The sequence below is a fragment of the Macaca thibetana genome, chromosome 14 (genome assembly GCF_024542745.1).
Source record: "Macaca thibetana thibetana isolate TM-01 chromosome 14, ASM2454274v1, whole genome shotgun sequence".
Classification (NCBI taxonomy): domain Eukaryota; kingdom Metazoa; phylum Chordata; class Mammalia; order Primates; family Cercopithecidae; genus Macaca; species Macaca thibetana.
The window spans coordinates 53,609,577-53,623,001 of NC_065591.1; the positions used below are offsets into that span (position 1 = coordinate 53,609,577).

The following is a 13,425-nucleotide window of genomic DNA, read 5'->3' on the forward strand; positions in this document are numbered from 1 at the left end:
TCAGTAACAGTTTTGCATAAATTAAAACATTCATATACATGGACACTTTATGTATGCATGTTTCAGTTTAGTTTCATTAAATGAAAGAAGAGGGCAATTATTACTTCCATACCTAAGGACAAAGTAAATGGAAGTATGCAGTAAGGTACAGAGGACATATCTATTTACTCACACTACAACTACATCCGTCCCTTCTTACACTATACCAGTAAAAACCAGGCTCAGGAAAAAACATATTCTTCAAGAATGTTGATGTGAAAGATCACATCGTTTTTTGTCAGTCATCTGCCATCACTGCCAAGCACAATCATTTTGCCAAGTACTTTGTCACAATGGAGAATGTCTGTATGTTAGATTTGAAAATCTGTGTCATAAACCTCGTAACAGAATACGCCTCTGCATATCATGCCACCTAAGCATGCTGCCTGAACTGAAGAAGGTCCTTAACACCAAGGAATTTGTTCCAAAAGTAGATGTCTTTTGCAACTTTAATTCACAATAGGTATTTAAATATATATTTAATGCTATGTTTTTTGCAACCCCTGTTTTTGATACAATCTTTTCTTTCTAATTTGGGCTATCACCATACCCTACTATTCTTGAGATGCAGGAACTCCTCCTTTCCATTTGGCAAAAAAATTACAGTATCTGGGCACTAAGAGACAAAAAATTTATATGACTAATCCAAAAAAGAGAAAATAGAAGATAGGCAAGAATCCTAATTACTCAAATAGTTGTTTTCATGTAAAATCAAAGTCCACCCACTTAAAGCTCCTTAAAAACTGGAGGACAAAAAGAAATACTTCATGGTATTCACTCAGGGCAAGGGTACAGAAGTGATACATGAACATGTAACAGCACATCTGGGGAACAGCAACTAATGTAGTGGAATGTGGTTTGTACAAAACTGGCTTGGGGCATGAGACAAAAACATTAAGAATCTCTGGTTAAAGAGGATAGACTGAATATAAGGATTTAGTTCTGATGCTTCCCAGTAAAGAAATTTTTGAAAGACTATTAACCCCAAAGAAACAGAAACATAATTTTAAAAGCTAGAAAACAGAATAAGTGGCAATGACAATTACACCTGGGAAGGCTGAATTCCACATTAGCCTAGAGGAAAGCCAAAGACACCTAGTTTATATCACATTGACATTTAGTATACCAAAAGACCTCTAAACTCCTTGGAGAAGTGTTGGGGCAAGGAAAACATAAGATGGGCTGAAGCATTATGTGGTGTTGGAAAGTAAAGAAGTGAGTGCTCAAAAAGCAAAGATGAGCACAGAAGCCCACCAGAAAAAGTGCCCCCTGGCCAAAACTGGAACAGCTTGATCAACAAAATAAATGACAGAAAACTGGATTATAATCCAAAGAAGAAAATAAATATCCATAAGTCTACACTGATATAAATAAGTAAATAAATGGGGGGGAGGGACAAATTCTCCTCACAGAAGAATTTCAATTAATAAATGTAGAAATAATGAGAGAAATAGAAAATCACTATTATTAAGCCTCAGTAATAATTGCTGCAGACAAGATCACAGATAGATGATAAAATTAGTGGGCAGAAATTTAGGGGGAAACAGGATATCTGCATGGTCTCAAAGAATTTGATCTTTAAAAGCTATTTTATTTTTAAAGTTTGACCCGCCTGGTTGAATAACTTTAAATCAAAGCATTTAATAATTGTTACAGGGGAAAATAGTAAATTGACAGTGGAGAAACCTAGCAGACACCCTCTTACCCAAGTAAGTGATCAAGGGTAACATCATCAGTAGTACATATCAGCATCATGCCCACACCCCTACAACATAATGCACTGAAAGGAACACATCCCGTCTGTGATAATCCTTCTTTTCAATTCACAACCTCAATCTATTCCTGAGAGAACACCCACAAACCCAAATTGAGAGCCATTCTACGAAATAACTGACCAGTATTCTTCAAAAGTGTCAAGATCTTGAAAATGAAGACTGAAAAATTATCACAGATAAAAGGAAACTAGGGGATATAAGTAAATGCCATGTGGTATCCTAAATTTGGATCTTGAAACAAACAAAAACTATGAGTGGGAAAATTGGCAAAATCTGAATAAATTCTGCAGTGTAGTTAATAGTATTATACTAAGGTTAATTTCTTACTTCTGATCATCGTTCTATGGTTATATAAGATGTTAAGATAAAAAGAAGCTGGGTGAAGAGTATATGGAAACTTTGTACTCTTTCTGCAATTCTTGTGTAAATACATTAAAGCAAACAAATAAAAAATAAACTAAGGGGCTCAGGAACTGGAAGTTTCAGACACTCTGGGAGTGAGAGTGGAGTCCAAACTAGAACTGACTGAAATCTAAGAAGTAGTGAAAACCCCCAGACCTCCTCTTCTACTCTTCAACCCCTTCTGATAAAAGACTAAACAATCCCTGGAGAGCATATAACAGGACATATCTAGACTAGAGGACAACATGCTCAATTGAATTTGAAGGGTGCCATAATGAAAACTGGGGAATTAGGTTAATCTGCATGCTTAAAGATGAGACCCATGTCCCCTTTTCCTACTCAGCTCTCAAGCTTATTCTCTCCTGGCAAAAGATGAGAAATTTTGTCTGGGAAAACAATCCAGCACAAGAGAAAAGATGTGTCACTGGGTGCCCTGGTCTAAATGCCTATGTCTCTTCACCCCAAAATTCACATGTTGAACCCTACTTACCAATATGATGATATTAGGAAGTGGGATCTTTGGATGGTGACTGGATCAAGAGGGCAGGGCCCTCATAAATGAGATTAGCGCCATTGTAAAAAAGGCTCCAGAGAGCTTCCTTGTCTCCTTTCACCATGTGAGGACACAGCGAGACGGTGCTACTCTGTGAACCAGAAAGCAGGCCTTCACTAGACACCAAATCTGCTGGCACCTTTATCTTGGACTTCCCAGCCTCATTCACAGAAACTGTGAAAAATAAATTTCTGTGGATTACAAGCCACCCAGTTTATGATATTTTGTTTTTGCAGTCCAAATGGACTAAGACTGGGAGTCTGCAAGGAAATCATCCAGATTTACCATTCTACAGAGAAAACCATAATCACACAGAAGCAGAGCTTCCATTCAGCCTAGGGCCTCTCTCTTAAATAAGCACAGACTTCCAAGGATCATGAGACATCTAAGAAAAGCAACAAATATGAAAGATAAAGACCAAAGTAAACAAACAGAAAAAGGAAATTTGGAAGAAAAAGAATACGCAGACAAAAAAAAAAAAACTACCAATATTTCCTAAGAGAGATAAGACGCTGCATCCATAAAACAAATATAGGATTTTTTTTTCAAAAAAAGGAATGGAAACCATACATATGACAGCAGAAATAAGGACTTAGTAGAAGAACTGGAAGACAAAGTTGAGAAAAATCTCCCAGAAAGCAAAGAAAAAAACATAATGAAAATAGACAAGAAAATTAGAGAAACCCATCAGTAGGCCCAACATCTAACAATAGGAATTCAAAAGAGAGAGGAGAGATAAAATGAAGGAGAGGAAATCAAAGAAATAAAGGAAAATTTATAGAATTTATGAGATAAATTCCAGATTGAACAGGAGTAGCAGAATGAATTTAAAAAACACACATATCTAACTACATAATACAATAATTTCAGAACTCTGGGGACAAAGATTCTCTCTCCAGCTTGCAAAGAGAAAAAAAGAAAGTTTCAAAATAGTTGAAAAGGATCTTCTAAGCATCTGATCTCAACATCAACACAGAAAAATAGAAGAGAGTAGAGCAATGCCTTCAAAATTCTTCTGTTCTCTGCCCAGTCAAACTATCCATAAAACAAGAGGGGAGAAAAAACATTTACAGACACATAGAGTCTTGAAAAAACTCTATCCCATCCAGAAAACAATTTAAAGTGGCCCTTCAAAATGAGAACGTAAACAAAGACAGCCAAAGATACCAGATACAGAAACAGCGGCTCCAAAACAAGACAGAACTGAGAGAATCATTAAGATGACAGTAAAGCAAGTCCAAGACAACAGCTGCACAAAAGTTCTAGCTTTAACGAGTTCAAACTGGAGCAGGTCAGAGGGCCTGGGAAAGAGCTTCTTATGAAGTCAAAATTGGTAGGTTTGAAGATAAGCCATCATACACTTGAGAGATAGTTTGGACTAAATCAGGGTTTCTCAACAACAGCTCTATTGACATTGCGGGCCTTTTAATTCTTGGTTACAGGAGGCTGTCCTGTGCAGTGCATAAGAATACTTGGCAGTATACCTGGCTTCTACCCACTAGATGTCAGTAGCACAAACCCACACTCTCCTCCACTCCCCCAACATTGTCAAATGTCCTCTGGCGTGAAAATGGGCCCCAACTGATAACCACTTGGCTAATTTAATAAGTATACAGAAAACTAAGCAAAGCAAAATTGTTAAAAATTACTAACTCTGGCCTGGCTAACATGGTGAAAATGGAGTCATTATAAACTTTGAAATACTGATGTATCCAGGCCGGGCATGGTGGCTCACACCTGTAGCCCTAGGACTTTGGGAGGCTGAGGCAGGAGGATTAAGTCCAGGAGTTCAAGACCAGCTTGTGCAATAATAGTGAGACCCCATCTCTACGAAATACTGATGTATCCAAACAACTTGCAGTATGACAATATTGGGAGTACTGGGCAGGGTTAAAAAGTGTGTTTGTGTGTTGTTGGGGATAGTGGTAAACCCTCATTTTTACTTAGACTGAAAAATACCTTAAACTGAAAAATCAAGAAGTAACACTATAAAAACGCTAGTTTCGGCTGCGCATGGTGGCTCACACCTGTAATCCCAGCACTTTGGGAGGCCGAGGCGGGTGGACCACAAGGTCAAGAGATCAAGACCATCCTAGCTAACACTGTGAAACCCTGTCTCTACTAAAAATAAAAAAAATAGCCAGGTGTGGTGGCGCGTGCCTGTAGTCCCAGCTACTCAGGAGACTGAGGCAGGAGAATCATTTGAACCTGGGAGGCAGAGGTTGCAATGAGCTGGTGTCATGCCACTGCACTCCAGCCTGGGTGACAGAGCAAGACTCCGTCTCAAAAAAACAAAAAACAACAACAACAACAAAACGCTCATTTCAAATATGGAAGTAAGTATCAAAAGCCTGAAATGATGGGAAATTTGCAGAGACCTACTGTTTTTGTAAATACAGTCATGTGCCATATCAAGACATTTTGGTCAACAGTGAATCACAAATATGACAGTGGTCCCATAAGATTATAAATACCGTATTTTTACTGTACCTTCTGTATGTTTGAACACACAAAGACTTATGATGTATTACAACTGCCTACAGTGTTCCATACAGTAACATGCTGTACAGGTCTCTAGCCTAGGAGCAATAGGCTATGCCATATATCCTAGGTGTGTAGTAGGCTAAAGCATCTAGGTTTATGCAAGCACATTGTATCATGTTCAGATGATGTCTAATGATGCATTTCTCAGAATAGATCCTCGTCATTAAGTGACAAGTGACTGTAGTTCTGCAGAGCTATTTGACTCTTATAAATATGTGCATGTATTAAATATAACTTTGATAAAAATAAATTTAAAAAATCAACTGAGTCCATATTATCAAGGACTTTCCCACTGGTTAAAGCTACCTTGATTTAGAATCAAACAGCTATGTAACTTTGAGCAAGTTACTTAACATCTTTAAGCCTAGTTTCTTCATGTGTAAAATGGATAATGAAGAATAATAGCTAATACTATCATACTGTCAAATGAGATAATATATGTAAACTGGTTAGCATAGTGTCTAGCACATACTGTTTACAAATAGTACCTATCATTCAAATTGCAATCAGAGGGTAATAATTATAAACTTTAAAACAGGTAAATATTAATCTCATCTGTTTTGGTAAGGAACCCTGGCAGTTGTGGGGAAGATGGTTAGGAAAGGAAAGGCCTTGGAAGCAGAGTGACCAATTAGAAAGGTTACATTGGAGAAAATACAATAATTAGACAAAGGCAGAGCCATGGATAGAAAGATAACGACACAGAAATATTTTCTTTTTGTGTGTGTGTGTGTGTGTTGAGACGGAGTCTCGCTCTGTCCCCCAGGCTGCAGTGCAGTGGCGCAATCTCGGCTCACTGCAAGCTCCGCATCCCGGGTTTACGCCATTCTCTTGCCTTAGCCTCCCTAGTAGCTGAGACTACAGGCACCCGCCACCTCGCCTGGCTAGTTTTTTTTTTTGTATTTTTTAGTAGAGACGGGGTTTCACTGTGTTAGCCAGGATGGTCTCGATCTCCTGACCTCGTGATCCGCCTGTCTCGGCCTCCCAAAGTGCTGGGATTAGAGGCTTGAGCCACCGCGCCCGGCCCACAGAGATATTTTCTAAGTGGTGAACTACATGTGAGAAAAAGGAAAAGAGAGGAGTCAAAAACGGTTCTAACTTAAGCATATAAATAGATGGCGATAACACTAACTGAAACAGGAGAACACCAAGAATTGGGTTGCGAGAAGGAAAGGAGAAATAAGCTTGATATTACCTATATTTAATTTGTGGGTCCTAGAGTACAACCAAGTAGAGATATCCAGTATGCAAGTGGAAATCTGAATCTAGAAGGGCTCAGGGCTAGAGATATAAATGTGTAAATCACAATCAAAGGTTGAAGTTATACAAGTGGATCCGATTACTCAAGGCAAATACACAGAGTAAGAGGAGAGGGGAAATAGGAAAATTGTGAGCACAAAAAATTAACAACACTATGTAAATACCCCCGAAACTACAATCAGATCATCTTAATTTGTTTTTGAAAATAATGTACATGGTCATTTTTAAATATGAAAGTCTAAATATGTATCCCAATAATCCAGACATCCAGAAATAGCAACTCTTAATATTAGTGTATTCCTTCTAATCTTTCAATGCATATAACCCTAAATTGTTCATTTTTTCCTTGACAAAATTAGAATCATATACAACTCTGCATTCAGCTTTGCTTTCATTCATTAAATGAGCATTTCCAATGATATCTAAAATAATGACTTTTATTAAACACTCCAATTTGTTTACAACCCTGGCAGGTATAACTTGACAAACTTGTCTCTTACTGGTAAGAGACAGTCAACATCTGAAATTTAAGAAAAAGGCTCATTTTAAAAGAATCACTAAAATCAAGAAGGACAATTGCAGCACATTTCCTCAGGTAATTTAATTAGGAAAAATAAAATTAAAAGAACATGCATTTGATATGTTCTATAAAAGATACTGATGAATGGATTTTATAAGAAGTCAGACAATAGAAATAAAAACAAGTTGTTTTTGCTATCAATATGTCTTATATATGTACTCTGAGGTTGCTGTGAAGCTCAAATGAGTTAATACAAAGTACAACCAACAGTATCTGGTATATAAATAAATGCTCAATAAATACTGGTTATTACTATCATCATCATCATTAGATGCCAAAACCAGTTCCAGACAGAAGTAGTGATTGCATGAAAGACAGGAGAAAAAAATCCAGAGATAAAGAATTTACATTTCTACTCTTTTTCCTTCATTTTTTCCATTTTCTCTGGATTTACAGAGTCCATGAGCACTACTTTAAGTACTGCAGTTTAAGTATTATTTTTGAAGCATCAGTAAATGTGTACCTTATCCTTGATTATTCTATAAGATACTTGAGAGAACAAATTTTTCTATTCTCAGTTTTTCCTATTTGGCAGAATACAGTAAGATGCACAGTGAGTACTCAATGAATATTAACGACACACATCCTTATAAGAAAACAGAATAACAAAATAGCAACCAAACAATAATTAAAATTGGGATGATATTAAAAGAGACCTCAAAGCCAAAATCAATATACTACAATTCAAAGACATATAGCAGAATGAAACAGGTGAAAAGCTTTGTTCTTCACCACAATGAAGATACCACTCTCTTTGCTCTTTCTGGGTACAACAATTTAGGAGGAATACCAAAAACCCTGGATTATGTCCAAAAGAGAGGAACTAAGAAACAGTTAAAGAACTGAGGATGCTCGGAACAGAAGAGGTTAGTTCTCCTGCTGCCCTCTTCCATCTTCAATGATGAGAAAAACTATCCAATGGGAAATGCTTTAACATTTCTGTAAGGCAACTATCAAAAGATGGCAGCTATAGAGATCTAGACTTCTCTCAACTCAAAAACTTAAAAATAACATCTCTTCTAAGACAAAGATGTTATCAAAGATTAGTCATGAAAGTATGTATTAAAGCAAAAGTTGGAAAACAGCTTGCCAATGATGCTGTGGAAAACCTCCAAGGACAGGATAATTGGTTAGAATGCTAAATTTGCTTACAACCCTGTCACCACACCAACGAATATTTACTGAATATCTGCTCCAGGAAAGACGCTGTCTTAAACCTATAATACAAACCTACAAAAACGAAAAACAAAGAAAGAGAAACACACACAGTCTTTGTTGTCAAGGAATTCACAACAAATAATATATAAAATGTAGATTACAGTTTCAGATCATAATAGATGTCGCCAAGCACCATCTTGTAATTGCCAAATGAATTCTATTCCCACATAAAGGTCTTCTAAGAGTGAGAAATCTCTAAGGTTAAAATGGTCAGAAAAGGCTATTTAGAATAACTGAGATATGAGGTACTTATGGAAAAATGTGTATGAAGTTTTGAACAGGAAGGAGGGGACAGCACAAATAGAAGCAAAATGCAAGTTAGAGAGAAACCTGTTTGACTACATTAAAAACCTGTTTCATGGGAGAAGAGATAAGCTGGAAGGACAGGTTGTGGCCAGAATCAATTGTACTGGGCCTTGAATACCAACCTAAGTAATTTCAAATTTATCCTGCATAGAGTCTCTGTAGCAACTACTCATCTCTGCTGTCGTAGCGATACAAAAATACTAAATAAACAGCATAGCTGTTCCAAGACTAAAATTTGAATTGCATATTATTTTCATGTGTCACAGACTATTATAATTCTTTTGACTTTTTTTCTTCAACAATTTGAAAATGTAAAACTCATTCTTAACTCACGGGCCATACAAAAACAGGCTATGAACTGATCTGGACCACTGGCCGTGGTTTGCCAATGCCCGTACTACACTAAGCTGTCTTCTTCAAGAGTCCTCTAAAGGTACATTTGTCCTTGAGTTTCAGGGACCAAAATATATTATTCACTGAACAACTATACACATCAACACATGCATGCACACATGCCCACATCTAACCAAAATCTAAATCTAGTAGGGGTCAGAGGTTCCCTATACAAAGGTCCTCAAAAAAAAAAAAATCTTTAGATTGATAAGTCATTAAAATAAATGCAACAAATTTTTTAATTTGCCATTTATTTTCACATGGTATATGTACTTAGAGTTACAAACTATTCTTACAGAGCCTCTAAATTACATGGAGGGCTCTGTAAAATAGAGTATAATCAAGGGAATAGTAGCAGAGGACGTGAGTTCTAGCACTAGGTCTGCCATTTACTCATTATTTGACCCTGAACAAGTCACTTTCAATCTTCTGGGCCTAATTCCCTCAACTGTGAAGTGGAGGGGTAACTTAGATGATGATTATGCTTTCTCTTAGCTTTAGCACTGTATGATTCTACTACTACTTAAAAAGACCTGTCCGGGAGCTTCAAGGATCACACAAAAGTGCTAATTAAGAATACAAAAAAGATGACAAAGGCCTTGAACAAATGAGTGGGCAGATAGGACAAACAGGTGGGAAAATGACCAGAAAAGTGGAGTATCACTAAAATAAAGAAATTGGTTTTAAAAAAACTATCAAATCCTGCAGAGAATTCAAAGAGCAGAAGAGGCAAGGAAAAAAAAAAAAAGCCAAAGATTTTGGTCATTTAAGAGATAACTGGTGACTTTCAGAAAGTTTCCAGTAATCCAGAAGCAAACATGGAAGTGGAGGCAATCACTTTAACAAAGAATGAGTGTGGCCATCAAAGAAGAAAAAGCTAGTTGGCTAGCTATAAAAGGTAAGAACCACAGATCATGCTTCCAGGAATCACGAAAGGAACCAGGGAAAAAGAAGACTAAAGATGAGACTAAGGAATAGACAATAAAGGCATACGGTCCATAAAAAGTAGAAAGGGGGGGGAAAAAGTTGTGATGAATGTAAAGCCTCAGGGAAGGGATTTAATCTTAAAGGACAGGCATTTAATCTTTAAACTTTCATTGCTGCTATCACTTTTTACACAACAGATGTTTCTGCAAAGCTCGGTATCTATTATTATATCATGTTTTCTATAAATCAAGTTAATAGGGAAATAAATCTAATGTTGAGTTTTCTTAAAGCAGAGTTCCACCTATATGATATTTTTCTAACGATCAAAAAAATTGAGAAAGAATATTTTTATAAAAATGAAAACCAGCAATATGAAGCTCTAAAACGAAACACATATTTACACCTTTCTTACAGCACCTATCACTTCCTTCCTTGCATAATTACTTATGTGGTAAAGTACCTAGTCCCTAATTGGAGTTCAACAAACACTAGTGTTCCCTTTCTTAGTAGCTCAGAAAGTTCCCAAGGCAAGAATTCTGATTAACTCATCTGCTTATCTGCTTTGCACAGAGTTGGTGACGCTTGATGAACACACACTGACACATAACTCTCAGCCTTTTACAAAAATCGTCCTTGCAAAACAACTATCACTGTCCATCTGACAAAGCTGGGAAAATACCTGTATCATACAGGTACATAACTCCAATAATATCACCTTTGCATGGTGTCAGTGCTTGCTTAAGTAGCAAAGAATTGCTACAAAACAAGTAAAACAGGCACAAAAAAATTTAAGAATCTGTAAATGATCACTCATAAATTTCAAGATTCCACATAGCTAATTTAATCCAACACTTGTCTCTATTTAAGGTATATGAGAAATAAAAATCCAAAGCATTAGCCTGATGATCAGCCAGTTAAAAATACACGTTTGAATACGCCGAAGATATTTATAAAGCCAACAGAGATACTATTAATATGTTGAAATTCGCTGGCCAGTGCTGGATTCTACCCTTAATCTTCTACTACTATTCAAGAGAACCCAACTAGTCAAGGCTTCTCGTATCACTTAAGTCACTCAAATTGGCATACACAACCCAACCTCAAAAAGAAAAAAAGAGTTCAGCTCTCCATATGGTAATGTTCTCCTATCTCCTTCCTTTACATTAATGTCCCATGTACTACTTTTCCACGATCTTAGGTAGGCCTCATTTAAGCAGGCCAATAGTACTACCAAGTAACAGGAGTTGAAAAAAAAGTCGTAACAGTTAAGTCTGCCCTCCCACAGATCTCACTTGGGTGTAGATTTCACAAGCGCTGAAAGCTATACGCTGCCACTGTCAAACCCTGAAGCCGCACCGTCACCCTGCTGTGCCCATAGGCAACTGTTCCAGAATGTTTTCTTTGAAATGATCTCTCTCGGCTCGACACGTTAAACAAGAACTTAAAAGGCCACCTTCTCCCCTAAAGTAGAACCTGATTCCTTCCCGTCCGCTCCTTTATTCGTCCAGCCCATAAAACCCGAGGCGGGAGGTCCGCTCCCCGACCCCTAGAGCCAGCGGGTCTCCCAACTGCTCGCCGCACCCACCGTCCACCCCCGACTGCCTCACGCCTCCTCCTTCCCCCACGGCAGAGCCTGCACCCCGGCCGGGCCCGCAGCCGAACCCCGGCCCGGGCCTGTGTTGCCGGGAGCGGCCGCAGGCCTCAGGCCTAACCTCCTGTGGGGGCCCTCACCTCTTTCGGGACCAGTTGGTTCTCCTCGCCGGGCACCATCGCTGACTCCGGCCGCTTCTCTCCGCCCTGCCGGGGGAGGGTGGAGGGTGGCGGCGGCTCGCTAGCTCAAGAGAGAATGGCAACGGCAGTCATCCTCTCCACCGCCTGCGCTCCAGCAATCGCGGAGGCCTCACCCTGGGCCTCAGACACCAGCGCGCAGACACCGACCCAGGGCTCCGCCACCGCCGCCGCCGCTACCACCGCCGCCTTCGTCGTCGGCCCCTCCCCCAGCCCGCTGCAATCAATGGAAAAATGGCGGCGGCCGCTCTCGCGAGAATTCGGCCCGTCGGGCTCCAAGCCCGGCGCCTGGCGCCCGAGGTGGCCGGCACTTGTCGCTCGCTTCTAGTCACCTTGGCTCTTCCTCAGTGCCGGGAAGTACAGAATTGGCAAGACAGCCATGCAAACGCTTTTCGTTAGAGGAGAGCTGGACGTTCCATCTCGGGACTCCCTCTGCCGGCCGGGGAAGGACCAGGCCCACTGTCCTCCCTGCCTTCTGGGGCTCTTCCGACTCTGCCCAGCAGGGAAAGACCAGCCGAAAGTTCCTTCTCTGCCCCTAGCAACTCATACCCTTCTGGCTTCCCGTTAGCAAAGCGCCTGGACGTCATCCCCTCTTCAGATACCCCAGGCCTCGTCCTGGTAGAGACACCACCGCGGGTCACCTCCCGGCCCCCGCGCTTAGACACGGCTCTGGCCCTTCCAGTCGGAATGAACAGCGTTTTATTTGCTCCCGTTCACTCTCCTGACGTTCTTTTCCCCTCTCCCCACCCTCCTTCTCAACGGCCCCCAGCTGGAGGGACCTCAGGGGCCACCCCCTGCTGGGGGAGGCAGCCACCCCTTCCCTTATGAAGCGGTGTCCTCACCGCCCGCCCCCCGCAACTACATTGGAGAGGCGCTCCCCTGCCCCCTTCCACAGAACTTCCTTCTCCATCAGGGCCAAGTCTGAGACTGAGCTAGCCTCCAAGAGTAGAGCTGTGTATGCTTCAACCTGTGATCTCCGTTAACGTTTTTGGAGAACTTTAATCTTCTCTAGCAGTAAGCATGGTGCTTTGTGTTACACTAAACAAAGTTTGCTGTGGTCATTTTTCCAAATCCTACTTCCATTATGGAGACTCAGCGGGGCTCCTTCATGAAGACTTTTATGGATGCAGTGATCTTACAGCGTGCTGAGATAATATAATCTTGTCATGTTCCTAACACCCACAGCATTAACTGCCTGCACTTGTGTTCTCCAAACTTTTTTTTATTGTAATCCCGTTACCAAAAAAAAAAACCATATACTTATGTAAGTTTTATACGTGTCCTTCTGTGTGCAGAATTACAAAACATTTGTAAAATGTAAAAAGGCTAAGACAAAGATGAAATAAACATTTAAAATAACTGAGTTATTTTCCATATTAATGGTATAAAAATCTTTGTTATTCCCACTAAAAATATTTAGGGAAATCAATATGATTGACTAAGTTACATTAATTTTAAAAATAATACTTCGTGAAATAGTTATTAAAATGTCTGATTCAACGTCAGGTTACTTCTGTATTTGGTTTTAATGACTGTCATAAACTGGAAAAAAAGGTAACTCACAAAGATGTAGATCCTAAAGGAAGAAGTACATCCTTGAGCATTCTTCCTAATGCATGTTAAGAAAGATTTAAAAAAAA

The 13,425-nt window shown here is 39.5% G+C and overlaps 1 protein-coding gene across 3 annotated transcripts in view; it reads right to left on the reverse strand.

Moving 5' to 3' along the window:
- Positions 1-12,201, reverse strand: part of USP47 (ubiquitin specific peptidase 47) — a 115,749-nt gene extending 103,548 nt beyond the window's left edge. For all 3 annotated transcript variants that reach the window (XM_050757380.1, XM_050757379.1, XM_050757378.1), the window contains exon 1: positions 11,729-12,201. In XM_050757380.1, the coding sequence (XP_050613337.1) occupies positions 11,729-11,767 (39 nt within the window). In that variant the 5' untranslated portion in view covers positions 11,768-12,201. The remainder of the gene's footprint in view (positions 1-11,728) is intronic.
- Between the last annotated feature and the right edge of the window lie 1,224 nt (positions 12,202-13,425).